This window comes from Crocuta crocuta, unplaced genomic scaffold, assembly GCF_008692635.1.
Source record: "Crocuta crocuta isolate KB4526 unplaced genomic scaffold, BGI_CrCroc_1.0 scaffold228, whole genome shotgun sequence".
Lineage (NCBI taxonomy): Eukaryota > Metazoa > Chordata > Mammalia > Carnivora > Hyaenidae > Crocuta > Crocuta crocuta.
In genome coordinates, this window is record NW_027532820.1 from 3,613,134 (window position 1) to 3,631,500 (window position 18,367).

At 46.2% G+C, this 18,367-nt stretch overlaps 1 protein-coding gene across 2 annotated transcripts in view; it reads left to right on the top strand.

The window, feature by feature from the left end:
• CREB3L2 (cAMP responsive element binding protein 3 like 2) overlaps positions 1-17,987 on the top strand; it is a 121,186-nt gene extending 103,199 nt beyond the window's left edge. For both annotated transcript variants that reach the window (XM_077781023.1, XM_077781024.1), the window contains exons 9-12: positions 8,408-8,507; positions 8,791-8,917; positions 10,319-10,535; positions 12,416-17,987. In XM_077781023.1, coding sequence (XP_077637149.1) covers positions 8,408-8,507; positions 8,791-8,917; positions 10,319-10,535; positions 12,416-12,491 — 520 coding nt within the window. In that variant the 3' untranslated portion in view covers positions 12,492-17,987. The remainder of the gene's footprint in view (positions 1-8,407; positions 8,508-8,790; positions 8,918-10,318; positions 10,536-12,415) is intronic.
• Positions 17,988-18,367: the final 380 nt, after the last annotated feature.

Here is an 18,367-nt window from a genome sequence, read left to right on the forward strand (position 1 = left end):
GCACGTGGAACTTGGAATTGTATTTCATTGTATCCCACCACCTCCCCCGCCACTCCGGGACTTTAAGGTAAATGTTTTAGCTTTTGGACACCTTCCTCCTAACCCTCAGAGATTTAGAGACATTAACTCTCAAAGACTGGGGTGGGGGTGAGGCAGGGAGGGATTCAGGTGGGATTTTTCTTTTTTTTTTATTATGTATTTTATTTTTTATTGATCAAATCATTAGTTTTTTATTTTTATTTTTTAAATATAATTTCTTGTCAAATTGGCTTCCATACAATACCCAGTGCTCATCCCAACAAGTGCCCACCTCAGTGCCCATCACCCATTTTCCCCTGTCCCCCACCCCCCATCCATCCTCAGTTTGTTCACTGTATTTAAGACTCTCTTATGGTTTGCCCTCCTCCCTCAGTGTTCTTAACTATTTTTTCCCCTTCCCTTCCCCCATGGTCTTCTGTTAAGGGTCTCAAGATCCACAAATAAGTGAAAACATATGATATCTGTCCTTCTCTTACTGACGTATTTCACTCAGTATAATACCTTCCATTTCCATCCACATTGCTGCAAATGGCATGATTTCATTCCTTCTCATTGCCAAGTAGTATTCCATCGTGTATATATATAAACTGCATCTTTATCCATTCATCAGTTGATGGACATTTAGGCTCTTTCCATAATTTGGCTGTTGTTGAAAGCACTGTTGTAAACACTGGGGTCCATGTGCCCCTATGCTTCAGTGCTCCTGTACCCATTGGGTGAATTCCTAGCAGTGCTACTGCTGGGTCATAGGGGAGTTCTATTGTTAATTTTTTGAGGAACCTCCATACTGTTTTCCAGAACAGCTGCACCAGTTTGCATTCTCAGGTGGGATTTTTCTTCAGAAGCACATGGATGCTTAGCTCTCCCATCAAGAAGCCATCTGATATTCACCCATATATACTTATTTTGTGTCCAGGCACACATGCAAAATAATTACATATGGGCGAATATAGATTTGTGTGAATTATATACATGTGAATATACAACTGCACTTAGACTTGCTTTTTTTAAAAAATATTTTTATTTATTTCTAGGAGAGAGAGGCAGCATGAGCAGGGGAGGGTCAGAGAGAGAGGGAGACACAGACTCCGAAACAGGCTCCAGGCTCTGAGCTGGCAGTCAGCACAGAGCCCGACGCGGGCCTCGAACCCACGAACTGCAAGATCATGACCTAAGCGAAAGTTGGACGCTTAACCGACTAAGCCACCCAGGCGCCCCTAGACTTGCTTTTTGATTGTGACCATTTTGCATTTTATGTAGTGACCCAGACCCGCCACAGGAACATAATACATCATATGCATTACTAATATGAATGTTTCACAGATGAATACGTATTTACTCTGAAAGCCTCCAATACCATGTGTTCTGTTTGATTGTTTCCTGAAAAAAAAATGAGGCAGTGACAACCCACTCATGGCTTGTGATTTGGGATCTGGAAAACACTACTCTGTTTGTTCTATAAGGATGTGAAGAAAGTTCTTGCATCTCTATAAAGCTTATCCAGAGAGTGGTGTAGACGCACACGCCATAGTCCCATTGGCTCCATTTCTCGGTAAGATGTGTTATGAAATATGATGGACAGTGTGTCTGCTGTCAAGAGGTCCCGGTTTGCAGCTTCTGGCACAGGAAGTGTTTGGGAGCCACCAGTTTACTCTTTTTCCTGGGTTCTGGTTTGTCACTCTGGTGAGACATTAGGCACCTGAATGTTCAAAGTATAACATGCAATAACTATATGACTGCTCTCTCTCTCTCTTTCTTGCCCTGTCTCTCATAAATAAAGGAAACTGTAGAATACAAAATTAAATGAAATACAAAGAAAACACATGAGGCAGTTGATGTATTTCCCTTTTTGTAAGAGTATGTCTTGCATTCCTGGCCACTTTTGAATGTTTTGCCCAGTTTCCCTTGATATGCCTCCCAAGATACAGGGTGATGCTTTATTTTGGGCAAGGCTGGCAGCTGCCTTCAACTGCTCTCTTGCAAAGAGCTGTATGAGGACAGCCAGTCAGCTTATTTTTACATCTCACGACAGGACAAAGCTCCACATTTTCTTTTTTTTTTCTTTAAAAATATTTAATGTTTATTTATCTTTGGAGGACAGAGAGAGAGACAGAGCATGAGCAGGGGAATTGTAGAGAGAGAGGGAGACACAGAATCAGAAGCCGGCTCCAGGCTCTGAGCTGTCAGCACAGAGCCCGACGCAAGGCTCGAACTCACAAACTGTGAGATCATGACCTGAGCCAAAGTCAGATGCTTAACCAACTGAGCCACCCAGGTGCCCCCAGATCCACATTTTCAATCAAGAGTTGGACACTCCCAATTTAACAAGTTGTGAAAAATCTCTTGGCCCAGATAAATGTTTGCTAAGAGTACTCTGTTCTCTAAATTGAGACCTTGCTCCCCAAAGCCTGAGAATTCATTAAACCATAATTAGCCATGGCCACTGATGATTTAAAATACACTAATAAAGGAAAAGTTTATGCTGAGCTTTGAGTGCGCTATCGGGTCTGTCTTATGGTTAGCTTTTTAGAACTTTGGTTTTAAAATAATTCTTTTATTTCATCTGATGGCTGCCTTTTCTTCAGCCGGTCCTTCAAACAAGGAGGCTCATAGCTGTCATCCACATTCCCAGTCCTGCGGGCTGTGGCATCTGTCCCTGTGGCATCAGAGAGAATTCCACATCATCCTCAGACTAATTTTTCAGTTAGGAGCTCCCACGCTTCCCTGTAAAGAGGGCAGGCTTCATCTGTCATTAGCAGAAAGGGACAGGAAGCTCTCTTCAAAGGTGTATTTGCTTCAAGAAATACAGAGTATTCCAGGAGGTGGGGTTCTCTTGTTATTTTCGTAGCTGATAAGGTCAAAGGAATTAACTTTGATTCGCCAACTAAACCCAGGACTGGAATAACTTGATTAAAGCTATGCAGCAGTGGTACCAAGGTCTAAAGTCAGCCAATCCCCTGTTCCAGTGCAGACGTACCAGCTTAGCAATCCCAAAGCCATCTCATGAGCGCTTTCGGTGTCTCACAGAGGGACACGCCTTGTAGTTTCCATTTTCCTAAACAAAGCCCAGGCTTGACTTCCAGACACCTGATGTAAGGCCAGGATCACCCTTCATCCTGTTACCTATCACTTGGTCCTTTATCTTTGTTCTATCTGGAGATGTGCTACAAAATGTTCATTTGCCCTTATTGTTTCATTTGTATCAATCTCATGAAACTTTGTTAGTATGTATCTCATTGCCATTGGACTGATTTCTACTGTGGCTCTTCCATCTGTGGCATGGCCCCCATTGATAGTAACCTTTTCTTATCTAACAGTGGACATATCTCTTTGTTGGGCTGTTGTTGATAATGTTAATGTCATTGGGTTTGAGAAAAATCTACTCAACCAAGAAGTATTTTGGTTACTCATTTTATTAGGTTATAAACTGGGGTAGCTGTGTTGCAGTGCATTGGAAAGTACGTGAACTACAGCATCAGGTTTAGTTTTTATATTATTTAGGTCTTCACTTAACAAGTTAATGAGTTACATGTCTTTCAGACAGTTATTTCATATCTCCTACGAAATACAGAGTTCCTAGAACTCAATCAGTGAGTTCTCACTCACTGTTAATTTCCATTCCTTATGACAAAAATGAGTGTTCCTCTTGTAAGAATGAATATCTATGAATTTTGCAGACTTGATTGGATCATAGAAATCTGTTTAAATTTGGGAATGGATGAGCTAAATCTCTTTCCTTGGGTGAAATCACTCGGAGTTGCTGATTGATGGACTTCAGAGTGTGATAATTTCTGCCATCAGTTCTGTTCACCTCCACTGATCTGAGTAGGAGAAACAGCAGCAAATAGCACATTATCAATCACTGTTCCTTTCCACTGAAATTTCAAGCTAAAAAAAACCCCAAAAATCTATTTTAAAACTATATGTTTGTTCATCTTAAAGAGTTGGATTATAAGCTGTTAGAAATCAGGGACCATGAAACAACTATTTTCATTTGCAGTGGATTCAGAATATAATTATCTTGAGTTTCAAGAAGATCTGCTGCTGAGTGCCAAGTAGAATGCTCTATATACCTGGAGTATGTGAAGCCTTCCCTGCTCACCAGCCAGACTTAAATGGCCCTTCTTCCAAATTTGTAGCACTTGGCCCCTATAGCTGGGGGTCCCAACTTGAGGCTAAGACATTCTACCATTGGTGTTTAGGCATGTCTGCTCTGTTAGAGCTCTGTGTTCAGGGGGTGCAGTGGAGCCTCCTGGGAGATGGTACCAGGCCTATCCATCTCAACGAGAAATTTGAAGGGCGGAATGATTCCAAGTAATTTGTGGAATTGATTTTCTTGGTGTTTCTTGCCCAAGGCCTGGGCAAGGAGCAGGAAATGGGCAGGGAGGGAGTGTAGGATGGTTGTGAGTGAACAGATGGCTGGGAAAAGATGGAGATGGTTTCACTTTGAAAATCACCTTGACGCTTGGGAGGAAGAGGAAATGGGTCTGGGAACATCTGGAATGCTGCTGTCTAGCTAAAGCCTGGATGGGGAAATGCACAGAGCACAGCTGAACTTGAGCGCCTCAGGCTGCCAGCCTAGGCAGCAGGCGGGCCCCGTGGGAGTTGAAGTGCCCCCCACCCCTCCCATGGAGTGGCAGCCAGCACTTCAAGACGTGGTTTGTCAGCAGCAAGCCAGGAGGCCAGGAGGCCCCTTTCCGTAGTTTAGCAGGGACAGAAACGTTAATCCGGGACCACAGGAGGAGGCCAGAATATGAGAGAAAAGGGTTTGTGCCCTCCGGTCAAATACTGGTCTTATTTGTGGGCTTACCTATGTATCCTGCCCCAGGAATCCCAAAATAGAGCAGGGGAACCCAGTGAGGGCTTTGGGGCTGGCATCACAGACGGTGGTCCATAAAACGTAAGCTCCCGCCAGCCACATCTCGGCTCTGCAAGAAGGAACACTCACCCAGCAAGTGGATCTGCAACAGGTCACCTAGCGCCCGGCTTGGGGAAAGGCAGCTATGCTAGTGGAGAAGAATGGAATGCTCTGGGCACCTGGGCGGCTCAGTCGGTTAAGCATCTGACACTCGATTTTGGTTCAGGTCATGGCCTCATAGTTTGTGAGTTCGAGCTCTGCATGGGGCTCTGCCCTGACAGCGTGGAACCTGCTTAAGATTCTCTTTCCCTCTATCTCTGCCCCTCCCCACCCCCTCTCTCTCAAAATAAATAAATAAACTTTTAAAAAACAATAAAAAAGGGGCGCCTGGGTGGCTTAGTCAGTTAAGCGTCCGACTTTCGCTTAGGTCATGATCTCGCGGTTTGTGGGTTCGAGCCCCGCGTTGGGCTCTGTGCTGACTGCCAGCTCAGAGCCTGGAGACTGTTTTAGTCTGTGACTCCCTCTCTCTCTGACCCTCCCCTGCTCACACTGTCTCTCTCTCTCTCTCTCTCCTAGAAATAAAAAATAAAAATAAAAAATAATAAAAGAATGGAGTGCTCTTAGGAAGTGCTGGATAAGGGAACAAATTGGATGAGGAAAACCTTGCTACAGTATATGCTCCTTTACTTGCAAACTCTTACTTGTTTTCCCCTTTTTTTCTCAGCTTCATTGAGGTATAATTGACAAAATCTTTAGATACTTAAAATATACATGATGATTAAATATATGCATGCATTGCAGAATATTTCTCATATCGAGTTAATGAGCACATCCATCACTTCACATATTTACTTTTTGTTTTTTGTTTTTAACTTTTTGTTGAGTGCATTTAAGTTCAACTCTCTTAGCAAATTTCAATGATCCAATACAGTGTTATATAGTCTGTATGTTATATGTTAGATCCTCAGACCTTCTCCATCTTACAGCTGAAAGTTTATCTCCTTTTATCAGCTTTTCCCCAATTCCCCCAACCTCTATTTGTTGGCAGCTACTTTTTTTTTTTTTACTGTTTCTAAGTTCAACTTTTAAAACATTATTTTTTCTTTTTTAGAGTCCCATGTATAAGTAATACCATGCGGTATTTTTCTTTCTCTGTGTGGTTTATTTCACCTAGTGTAATGCCCTCCAGGTTTATCTTCCATGTTGTCCAAATGACAGGCTCTCTTTGAGTAGGATTTAAAATAACCATACTGTCAGTATTTATAAGCCTTGAGTAACATACAGAATAATTTTATTATTTAAAAATTTTTTTTCTACGTTTATTTATATTTGAGAGGCAGAGAGAGACAGAACATGAGCGGGACAGAGAGAAAAGGAGACGCAGAATCTGAAGCAGGCTTCAGGCTCTGAGCTGTCAGCACAGAGCCTGATACGGGTCTCGAACTCATGGACCGTGAGATCACAACCTGAGATGAAGTTGGATGCTTAACCCACTGAACCACCCACACGCCCCAAGAACATGTTGCCTGAATATACATAAACCAGGTCCAAACTACGTGTGATTATGCTTCTTGATAACCATAAAACAAAAAATATTCAACAAAGAGCTAAAAAGATCTCCATATTAATAGAATTTAAATTAATGATATTGATGGGGTGCCTTGGATGGCTCAGTTAAGTGTCCCTACTCTTGATTTGGACTCAGGTCCATCCCCAAGTTGGGCTCCACGCCAGGTGTGGAACCTGTTTAACATTCTGTCTCTCTCTTCCTCTCTCTTTCTGCCCTCCCACTGCTCATGCTCTGTCTTTCAAAAATAAATAAATAAAAATATATTAAAAAAATAAATTAATGAGGGGCGCCTGGGTGGCTTAGTCAGTTAAGCGTCCGACTTTCGCTTAGGTCATGATCTCGCGGTTCGTGGGTTCGAGCCCCGCGTCGGGCTCTGTGCTGACTGCCAGCTCAGAGCCTGAAGCCTGTTTCAGTCTGTGACTCCCTCTCTCTCTGACCCTCCCCTGCTCACGCTGTCTCTCTCTCTCTCCTAGAAATAAATAAAAATAAAAAAATATTAATTAGTGATATTGATTAATGGGATGAATGCTTTTATTTGATTTGGCTTAAATTCATGAGAACCACACAGGTTTTCTGAGTTCAGAAGCCCTCTGCCTCATGGGCTGTGTGCTGTCCCAATTCTGCCCCCATTCTTAGCCATCTAGCTGCTGAAGGCAATATCATGCTGTGGCTAACCTCTTCCTGCTTGGCTTAAACCCTGGGACAACCCATTTCCTTGGCACTTGTCAGGGTAAATGTTGCAACCTCTGGAACACCAGCTTGTCCTTCGAGTACTTGAAAGCTATTCAGGAGACAGACCATGGTGAGAGGCAAGTTCTCTGCGAGAGCCCAGGATTCTGCAAACAAGAGATTTTCTGAAGTTTCCCAGTGAACTTGTCTGGCTTTCTGATGTGACATTACGGCCTGAATTTCTTTGAAAATTTCTAAGACTCAAGAGAAAGCATCTGCTTATACAATCTTCCCACTTTGCCATATGCATTGGGCTTGGAGAAGGGGGCGGGGCAAGGAGGACCTCAGGTCCACGCTGCTCACAGGGACTCATCCCAGGGGCTCTGATTCAGGAGGCCATGCTGTCAGATCCTTTTCTGTGGCTCGTCCTGTTCAAAATTCATGAAGAATTTCACCATCTGCTCTTTCTGTGACCTGATGTCACACAGACCAGAATATAGCATCCTCATCCCAAACCCTTCCCTTTTAAGGGTATGCACAACCTTTTAAGAGCTGTCCAGTTTTAGGGGAGAGAACTCTCTTTTTCTCCCGCTGCCTGTCTCCTCTTGGAGAAAAATCAGAGTCCGTATGGGAGGACCATTTTCGAGATCCTGAGGATGTCCAGTTGAGCAGGCCTCTTTGCTCTGTCATATTTTGGCTTCATTTCTGACTCCAGAGATGCCGTGAGCCTTCAAGAACCACAGGCCTCTGGCTGTTGCCTCCCTGCCACTCTTGTTTTTCCTTTCTTTCTCCTCAGATTTGCTGTCTAAGTGACCCTGGCTCGCTGATACTACCATCATCACCTCCGGCCACTCCTTCAGTTTGTCTCCCCTGGGCATTTTCCTCTCCTCTTTGCTTTTCTCATTCCTGATGTCTGCCTCACTGTTTCTCCTCTCGTGGGTAAATGAATTGTCCTGTATCACCATCACCCGCCCATCAAAAAAAAATTTTTTTTTTGTCAGTGGCTGACAGACAAGGCCTGGCATGTCAGGGGTAATTTGGGGCATTCACCTCTTACTCAGAACAGCACAAGACCTGGACGGGCTGTTCAAACGGGCTCCTCCCGGGCTCTGGGAAGCTCTACGGCGCTGGTGCTGGAAGGCACCATGTCCTTATCTTCCTCTAAATGAAACTCTATCTCGGAACCGTGTGCAGATTCAGGCACAAAGCTCCGGAACACACTCCCTGCGGTCCCAGACTCCCTTCATGGCTTTGATTTGTTGCATTTGCAGAACTCTCCTGCAGCAACTACAGAAGCTTCAGACATTGGTGATGGGCAAAGTTTCACGCACCTGCAAGTTGGCGGGCACGCAGACCGGCACGTGCCTCATGGTGAGTTTCCCAAAGAGACGGCACCCCGAGTGCCCCAGCCCCACCCCCCCCATCTCCAGTGTCTCCCCACCTTGCCGAGTCCAGGTGCAGTGGGAGGAACTGTGCAGCTCGCTCAGAGGCAGTTGCTTTGCTGTGATGTGACAGTGGGTGGCCTGATGGTACATTCTGGTGGCCGGATGAAGGGGAGTCTGTCTGCCTGGACTTTCCAGGTGGTGCGGGGCTCACGTTTGGCTCTGTGGACCTTGGAAGTGACAGGTCATGTGTTCTCTCCTCCCCACCGCAGGTGGTCGTGCTGTGCTTTGCTGTTGCATTTGGCAGCTTCTTTCAGGGCTGCGGGCCCTATCCGGCTGCTACCAAGATGGCTCTGCCCAGCCAGCGTTCCACGCAGGAGCCGTATACAGCCTCTGTCGGTAAGGCAGTGCTCAGCAGCTTGTAAAGGATCTTGTTTCCTTTCTCTGGAGCTTTTTGAAAGTTCAACTTTCCAAAGGGAGTCTTATGAGAAAGTCTAATTTTTATAAAGTGGTAAAAGTGTAGCTTCTCTAGTGAGGGAGGGAAGAGAGACATGGGGGTCTGGTGCCCCGGTCCTTGGGTCTCCCCTTGTGTCCTTCACCAACCGGGCAGAGGCACCCCTGGGAATTCTCTAGAGCCTGACAGAGCACAGTTTGCAAACTATTGCTGTAGACTACGTTCCCTGGCAATTTCTAAGGTCTCTTTTTTGAGCTCTGATAAGGGGGTGGGATGTAGATTTGGGGGGGATGGATGGGGGGAGCATTAAGCTTTCCAGGACATTTTAAAGGAACTCCTGTGTTTCTCCTTCCATTCAGTGGAATTGTATGTTACTGTAGTAAGAATCTGAGGAATGAATCAGTCTGTCTTATAAAACATTATGGCCAAGATTGGGAGAATTTAGAGACTTGGGTGTTAGAAAAGTGAGTGGTAGCCTCACCTAGATCACCCATCCCTTTTAAGTGTAGGAAGTAACAAAGTGGTCTGTGGGTGGTCATAATATATACACCAGTACACACACACGCTGATAAGAACAAGTGTGGATGGATTTAGAGGTACTGGATTTGGGGGAGGCACCGTTTTGTCGTCCTGAAAGGTCTCTGGTCCTCACCAGGTAGTTGTATCTCTGCCAGGTGTATGACAGAAAGGCTAACATTTCAACCGGATAATTTCAGTGATCTCTTGGGAAGTCCTTTTTTTCCCCTAAGGGAATGTTATCTGTACATTTAAATGGAAGCCAATGGGAGCAGAGTTTCTGTGTTGTAGAAAATTGCTACAGAGCCATCTAGCTATACAGCAGTCCCATAAAACAAAGGAACTGTCTCAGTGATTTGATTTATGGCTTTGGCTTTGTGTCTCCTCTCGGGTTTCTAAATGAAAATGCAGTTTTCTGCCCTTGTACCTTCTCTCCATGCAAGACCGACTCATTGGAAATGTTGCTTATTTTAGCTTGTGTGGACATCTCCAAGTATTTGACTCCCATTCCTCATGAATTGTTTTCCCCAGATGGTTCTGGGTGGGCAAGGAGGGGAGTTTTATTTTCAAAGCAGTGGGGGTGGAAGTTTGCTTCATGTTTATTTGCTTTTCTTTTGTTCTTCCAGCACTGTATAATTGGTATAATTTTTCAATGTATGAAACTCTGAAACCCTGAAGCCTTTATGGAAAGCCAGCTCCAGCTGGCACCCTCCGTTCTGGGCAACAAGAACCCACAAATTGTAATCTGCTCCCAGCCCTGGGCAGTGAGTGAAGGGATGTGTAAACCCTGCGCTCTTTCCCCAACACCTGTTACTTTGTTCTGTCCTCAGTGAGATCCAGGAATCTGCTCATCTACGAGGAACATTCTCCCCTGGAGGAGCCATCCAGCCCAGCCTCGGCGGGGGAACTTGGGCCTTGGGACAGAGGCTCCTCTCTGCTCAGGGCCTCGGGGTTGGATCCCAGGCCAGAAGTGGATCTTCCCCATTTCATTGTCTCAAATGAGAGCAGCCTGGAGAAATCCGTGCTACTGGAGTTACAGCAGCACTTGTGAGTCAAATACACGCAGGTGCACTGATGATGGGTTGTGAGTCAGCAACCTGGAACATGGGGTGTAGCCTTGCCCGTAGGCGCCGTGCAGCCCCTGGCCTCTTTTGGGACCTATTTCCAGGACCCGGGACTCTGGAGTTTACTACTTGCCAACAGCGGCTCTTAGCGGAGACTGGGGACAAGGCCTAGGATGAACGGCCCCTGGGTCGGCTCTGTCATGGGGGAATTAGTGGTGGTGGCTCCAAGAGGTGAGGAAAGGGCTTGGCTCCCTTCTGCCTCCCCTCAAAGCCCCATAAATCACACACAGCCCGGCCGTAGCGGTGTGCTTGCCATGCGAACGCAGCCTTAAGAGCCTCCCCTTCCTTCCTTCTAGCTGGAGACACGTAGATGTCCAGCTATATGTCAATATATATTTTTTATGATTTAGAGGTAAATAAACATGTATGAATTATAATTTTATATTTATATTGAGGGACATCGTCTGAGAGGCACTGTGCCTATACGTGATCCCATATTGAAAATAATGTATTGGGCGCCACTTCTCCGTGAGTTGTTTCTTCTTTTTAATTAAAAAAAATTTTTTTAATGTTTATTTATTTTGAGAGAGAGAGACACAGAGCATGAGTAGGGGAGGGTCAGAGAGAGAGGGAGACACAGAATCTGATGCAGGCTCCGTGCTCTGAGCCATCAGTACAGAGCCCCATGCAGGGCTGGAACCCATGAACTGTGAGATCATGATCTGAGCTGAAGTCAGTCGCTTAACCGACTGAGCCACCCAGGCGCCCCTCCGTCAGTTGTTTCTTTTCGATAGTTAACGGAGAACAGTCTCTTTGTAAACACAGAGACATATAGGATGGCCAGATACTGTTACCATGCTGGGGTGGGTTCCTAAAAACGCCGTGCCACACAGGAAGGAGGGTCTGCACGCACACTCCTGGGCATGGCTGGTGTGATGGGTGATCTTGGCACTGGCGCCTGTGCTTTCCAGAAAGTATGCTTTTCCAACACCAGTGCTCCCACTTGAAGATTCCATTTCAAATTCCTCAGCTTTCCCCCTCCCCCCCCAAAGTTGTGGGGCAAGGTTCATAATGATATGTACTTTTATATGTTTACACTATACATGCATATTTAACATTTACTAGCACCAACTCTTTTAAGCACTATGCAAATGTGATATATAAATCCTTTTAAATACTTTAAGAGGCTAGGCATTCTTATTATTTCCATCATGGAGAAATTTGTAGAGGAGCCACTGGCAGCTGTAGAAGACACAGCTGCTTGGTTCTGTGGCTCATGACACAAGTCTTCTCCCCTCTTGGCTCAACTATTCAGGGCCCCATCGAAACCTCACTTGTTCTGGAATTTCTCCCTGATACCAAAGCCCCCAAATCTTCCTTTGAATGCCCAGAGACTTTCTAGGCTATTATACAGTTTAATAACATGTATTTTCTGTTATGTGTCTAGTGTTATTTCAAGTTAGCTTTTTCTTTTTAATTTATTTGAATTATTATTCTAGACCAGGAATCAGACTTTATCCTTCAATTTTCTTCTTTCCAGAGTCTAGCATAGGGCACACCACCCAATAAATACATGACCTTAAAGCAGTTTATGACAGATCAGCATCAAACCGCCATATTTATCCTCTGAGTTGGGAATGTCTCCTCTTGGGTGGGGATGAAGGTAAGCATGTGAACAAGTGGATGGGCTGGAAGCTGGAAAGTTTGGGAACAGAGGATTGCCATTAGGGGGGAAAAGAATAAGAACCCGCTTGGGCCAGCCCACAAAGTTACTCATGGAATGATTGTATGATCCTCCCGAGCATGAGAATCATAGTTGTCTGTTGGTGGCTCAGACTCTTTCTCCTTTCGGTATCTTCGCAGGGTCAGCACCAAACTGGAGGGGAATGAGACACTAAAAGTTGTAGAACTCGACAGAAGAGTGAACGCCACCTTCTAAAGAGCCCGTCTCCACCTCCCTCTTTCACTTCACTCTCCTTTTACATCTCCCAACCCCCTTTGTCATAAGCTTTTCCTTTCTGCCTTTGATCTGGATGAAGACATGGGCGAGCAGTCATGGCTTTGGATGGGAGGACAGCTTGGGATTTCCACCTGTGGTGAGAAAGCGCCTTCCCCTCTCTCCCCCTTGAAGATGGGAGCCTGGCATCCCTCCCTGCCTCTTGCTTGCTGCCACAGGACATTTTTCTAGGACTGGGGCTGGGACAAGCAGGCTTGTTTCTACCAATAGCGCCAAAAAGAGACTGTCTGTTTCTCACTCTGGGGTGTGACCACCTCTCTGAAGAAGAAATGATGCTTCCTGTTTGAGACCCCAGACTCTAGCCACAAAAGTACCAGGATGACTGTTGGGATCTGGCAAAGTGCTGACTGATGTCCTGCCTTCCTCAGCCTCGGTCGCCGGCGCGTCCACCCCCGAGAGCCCTGGAGGTGCCGGGGCCTTCAGTGAGCACTCCTGCCACTCTGCCCTGTCCGAGCCCTGGCAGATCGTCCTCCCCGCACTGGAGCGAGGGTGCTCCCCCACACCCCCATTCTCAGGCCGCAAGTGCAATGCCTGAAGGACTCAGGCTTTTCTACTCCAGGCAAACCTGCCCCATCTCGCTGCTTGTAGGACTTCCCCACATCCCCGTAGGTCTGCCTCCTCGGCTTCTCCTCCCCGTTTGTAAATAGTATTTATTAGCTCACTGAGGCTTCCCGCTAGCAACCACACTGAAGAGATCTGATGCCTCCCCCAAAATGGGCAAAGCCTTGTGTTGGCCTTTGGAGCTAGGAGGGGACCCCAGCTCTGGGATCCCAATCCTCCAGATGGTGGCTTTTATTACTATTATTATTTTCCAATTTCTTCTTCTGTTTCATCCCCCTCCTCTTCCTCCTCCTCTTCCATCTTCCTCTTCCTCCTCTCCTTCCTCCTTCTTCAACTGGAGGCCTATTGTTATCATTGGGAAATCCCCTTAAGCTTGTGTCGTCCCATAGGATGAAGTCAGAGGGAAAGACAGAGCAACACCTTGCTCGGGTCTGTGGCTCTGTGGTCGTGTGCTTTTCCTACCCTGTTCCCATTATAGGAGGGAATCCCTGTCCCCGGCATCAGACGTTGTGGACACCCTTGCTGGCTTGCCTCTCCACACCTGTGCCCAGCCCCCTTCACCCCACCCCCCTGACTCTTCTGCTGTACCCTCCTCTTCTGCCTCAACACAGAGGGTGGGCCTGAGGCCTGGGGCTGGAGTACGGGACATTTGTGTCTCCACAGTCTTACCTTCTATAGTCAGGTTTGGCTACCTTGCAGCTCACCCAAAGAGATACAACCTAATTCCCCCAACCCACTTTTATTTTTGTTTTTAATGATTAAAAGTAACTTTTGTAGTTTAAAATTTTCTTTCCTCTTTCATACAGATAAGAAATGGAAATTGCCTTTTTATTGTATAATGTAGAAAATTCCCCATAAGTCTTTTCCCCTAGCTTGTGAAGGATATTGTATAAGAAAGTTGCTTACATTTTGTATTTTATTTTTAGTAGTAGCTGAAGGGCCTTTAGCTTTACCTCCTCTCTCTCTCTTTTGCCTACACTGTCATTGGAACCTGCACTTATGAGGGATTAAGCCCATACCTGGGTCTTATCAGATTTGGTGTCATTAGCATTTGCCATCATACCGCATAAGCAGATCTCTGCTTTGTCTGCCGAGGCACATCTGGGGCTCCCCGCGAGTGATAACTATCTCTCTCTCTCTCTCTCTCTCTCTCTCTCTCTCTCTGCTGTGGTGGAGAGAGTTCCAGACTGGGACATGCCAAGTGTGTCTTTTCAGCGATGTGTGGAAGCTGGATTAGGGCTGCTGTCTGCAGTCTCACGGCCCGGGCCGTTGGCCGGGGAGAGCAGAGGCCATCTGAGTCGTTCCGGCAGCGGGGCTGCTGACATGCCCCCTGCCCCCGCTTCTCTCCTCTCCCTTCCCTCCATCTCTTCAGCTCTAGATCTTTCTGGGTCTGTCTGGTGTTGGGTGGAGCCACAGGCTGCTGCGGTCCATCCCTTTCTTTAAAATGCCATGTAATTATCAGGCACAGGTAGCCTGGGAGGGAGTGGGGGGCTGAGGAGGAAAAAAGAATGAACTCCAATAGTATTCGATCGATGAGAAAGGAAAGGTTTTGCATTTAAGGGCAGAAGTATGAGAATGGGTCAGCCTACCCACGTGCTGCAGTGGAACCAGATCAGGTTTTGAAGGCTCCTGAGGGAGCCAGGGTAGAAAACCTGTTCTTCTGAATGAGGCGGGAGACGGGAAGGGCTGGAAAGCTTCCAGCCCCTGCCCTTACCACCTTGAGGATTTTATTTTCTCCCCTACCTGCCTTTGCTTGTCACCCCTCTCTCCAGACCCCCAAACAGTGGGGTGTCCTTTCTGGGAAGCTGTTCTTCTGGAACTGAGCCTGTATCTAGAGATCTGAGGCCTCAGCTTGGGAGCTCAAATGGCCATGTGAAGGGGTTCCAAGAGCCAAGCCTGCTGCTGTTTTGAGAAAAGCCTCTGCCCTTCGGTTTCCACGTGGGTGGGTAAAGGGAATGAAGCAGTTATCCCTTTAGGAGGGTCCCAGGGCATCCAGAGGACACAGAAGAGTCAACTAATACCAAGTAATTCACAGATGTGTGTCGTTTTCTGTCCCGGGGTTAAGGCCAGACATCAGTGGATTTGTTTCCCCATATGGAGCGATCCCATAGCCTAGGCAGTAATACCTGGTTAGCCTGCCGATTTCAAGCAGCAGCAGACACCCTCTTCCAAACTTCGGTTTTCAAAACTCTGACACCGCTGGCGTAATCATAAACCATAAATAATATGTTACTCATAAATACATCAATTCTCTCTTTCGTCCTGTAAGCAGGGTTCCCTCTTCCCTGTCTTTGATTACCCTGGTGGAGGAGATGGCTTGCGCACATTCAGAGAACAAGCAGTTTTTCACGTGGTGAGACCTGAGTAACCCAGACCCCCTGGCTTGGTCCTTTCCACACGGCGTTTGACTTTGTGCTTGGAAACGGATGCTGGAAATGAAAGGCCTCAGTGCTAGGCTAAGAAAGAGTTCCTGTGAAGTGTTAGGAGTCCAGAGCCTCGGTTGCTGAACTAGGTCGTTCCTTTTGCGTGGGGAGTGGGGGTAAGCTTCGACACCGGCGTAGGCAAAATTAGATAACCTTTTTTGCTACTGGAAATGACTTTGACTCGGAGAACTCAGTTGTCGATTATGAAGCCAGCTTTTAGCTCAACATACTCACAGACCAACTGTAATTACCATGTTATTTTTCTTCCTAAATCTCTCCACGTAGCCTGAATGCCAAAAGAGGGTGGTGACTCTCACGTGCCCATAGATCAGGAGTGTTGAATTGATTCATCTTTATGCTGACAGTGAGACAGTGTCCAGGATTTTGGCCACATGTGTTTCATTAAAATTTTTCGGCCCTTCACGGCTCCTTTCTTGCATGTCCTCAGACCAAGCAAAACCACAGGGAGAGAATCAGAGGAATCAGGGACCTCTTGGGGCCCGCTCACTGAACACGTACACCGTATGGGGTGTGTATGTGAGCACAGTGCACAAATGGAGACATCCCGCTCTTTGCTGAGGAAGTGGGCCATCCATGCTGGGCTTGCTGACATGGGAGCTTGGAGATGGAGGAGAAGGCCTTGAGCCTCCCCCTCTTGTCTGCATGAGTCATTACTTTGGTTCCGTTGCATCCGGTCTTTGCAAAACCTTTATTAAAGATGCCGGCTTTCCTGCTTGTGGCGATGCTGGGTAGGACCGTGAAGCCATTAGCAGGTAGTGCTCTAGTGAGAGCCATTTCATTTGAATGCTTCTCAGCTGAGACGGTTAGGAGACGTGTGATGGCATGAGCCCCTCTGGGAGGGCAGTTACCGGAGAGATGCGAGGCTGCGAAGGAGCCAGAGACAGAGTTCAGGCTTCCCACTCAGCCAGTCAGTCACTCCTAGGACCTTTCAGTGTTATTGAGGCCAAGTGCTGTCTGGAGCTAGGGAATGCTGGGTAGGAAGGGCGCTGGGACAATTTCGCCAATTGGTAGCTCTTCAAAAGACAAAAGCACTGGGTCTCTCTTTCCTCTTTCTGACACACACACAAATTTCTCCCTTGTTTCAAATGCTGGTTTGTGCCTTAAATGTGCCTTATATATGCTCCAGGGTGACTGAGGACTCCCTTGTCCCTGGAGGACTTAACGGATAGCCTTGTCATTAACATGAGTGTTGGAGTGTGGGGAAAGACCTTTTTCCAAAGGCTCAAAAGTGATATCCTAGAGGTGCACCGTGATCAGACGCACACATCCGGAGAAAAGAAATAGGGTTTGATCCATTAGGAAAATCCCATTTTGTAGGGCCGCAATCACATCAAAAAATGGCCAGCCTGGATTAAAGCTATGATAAATCCTCAGAGCAGAACATTTTCTCAGGGCCAAGGAACCTGGCCCATTGGAAGATTAATGCTCAATCTCTCTGTGGCCAGAAAGCCCGCACTTAGCACAGGAAACACCTAGGTATTGTTTTCTTTTGTCATTGTGGGCCACATAATTCAGGAATGCTTTATTTTTGTCTTGGTTTTGAGAACAAGAGGAAATAATAATCTTGAGCACTTATTAAGTGCTGGCTGGGTATTGTGCTCAATACATTCTGGCTTTTAATTTTCTAAATAGAGAAAACAGGGCAACTGGTTACCTTGAGAGAGACAAACAGCTAAGTGATAACGGGAAGTACAGGTGGTGGATTCGGTTGCACAGATTCCTTTCTGTGAACTTTTAAGGTTCTCGGGGCAGGAACCACGGTGTGGGCTCCCTGCGCTGGCCCCACTGTGCAACGTTGCGCCCTTTGCCTTATGCTAGAGGCATCCACCAGATGCGTATCTGCTGTCTTGTTCATCCCGTCTTCTGTGAATTCCAGCCAACAGTCTCCTCTGCATCCTGGAAAAGAAAACCCCAGCACTTTAATTCCATTCCTCGGCCCCTGTCCTTTGCTCACCAGCTAGGTGGAGAATGTGAACTTTTTGCACCATGGACCCAGGGCCTCCACTTCCTGGAACCTCTCCCTTGCAGATAAAACATTTTATGAGTCTGTGGAAAACACCAGCACTCCATGACAAATCATGAGGGACCCTGTTTAAACAATGCTGAGCAGACCCTAGACTATAATCAACCATGAGCTTTAATGTCTATGCTGACAGGCTGGACTTCACCTCTCTTTTGTAATACTTCTATAGACCAGCAGCGTTTAAGTCTAAATAGATTGTGAGTCTATTATCTGTCATATTGTGCTGGGTTTTTTATGGCTTTTTATTCTTCATCATAGCTAAGCAAATACCCAAAATAAAAACGTTTTGTAGGATACTTGTACTTAGTTTGGGGAAAAATGAATTGAAATTGTTATGCTTTTGTATTTCCATTTCTTGCGAATAAAAATATTTTTTCTTAAATAGTAAAATGTTGTCTAGTCTTTAAAATACTGCGCCTCTTGTCTTAAACTCATTTTGCTTTTCTGATGAGCATGACTTCATACGTGTGTGTAGCCATTCTTTTCTGATTATCTAGTTGAACTGACAGAAGAGCCTCAAACCGGCAATTTGTACATGATCTCGTACTGAAATCCAAGCCTCTGATGGAGGAATATTGAGAAATGGAATTGTTTTTTCAGTCAGTCACAGGAAGAAACACTGCATTCTCCAGAGATTTTTGCTGCCTGACTGCAATTTTCGTTGTCTCCTACCACTATTCGCTAACTAGATTTCAGAGTTCTTCGGATTTGATTCTGCCTTCCCTCTCTTGGGATGCTGGAGAATGATGGTCTGGGCTTGAGCCAGGAGA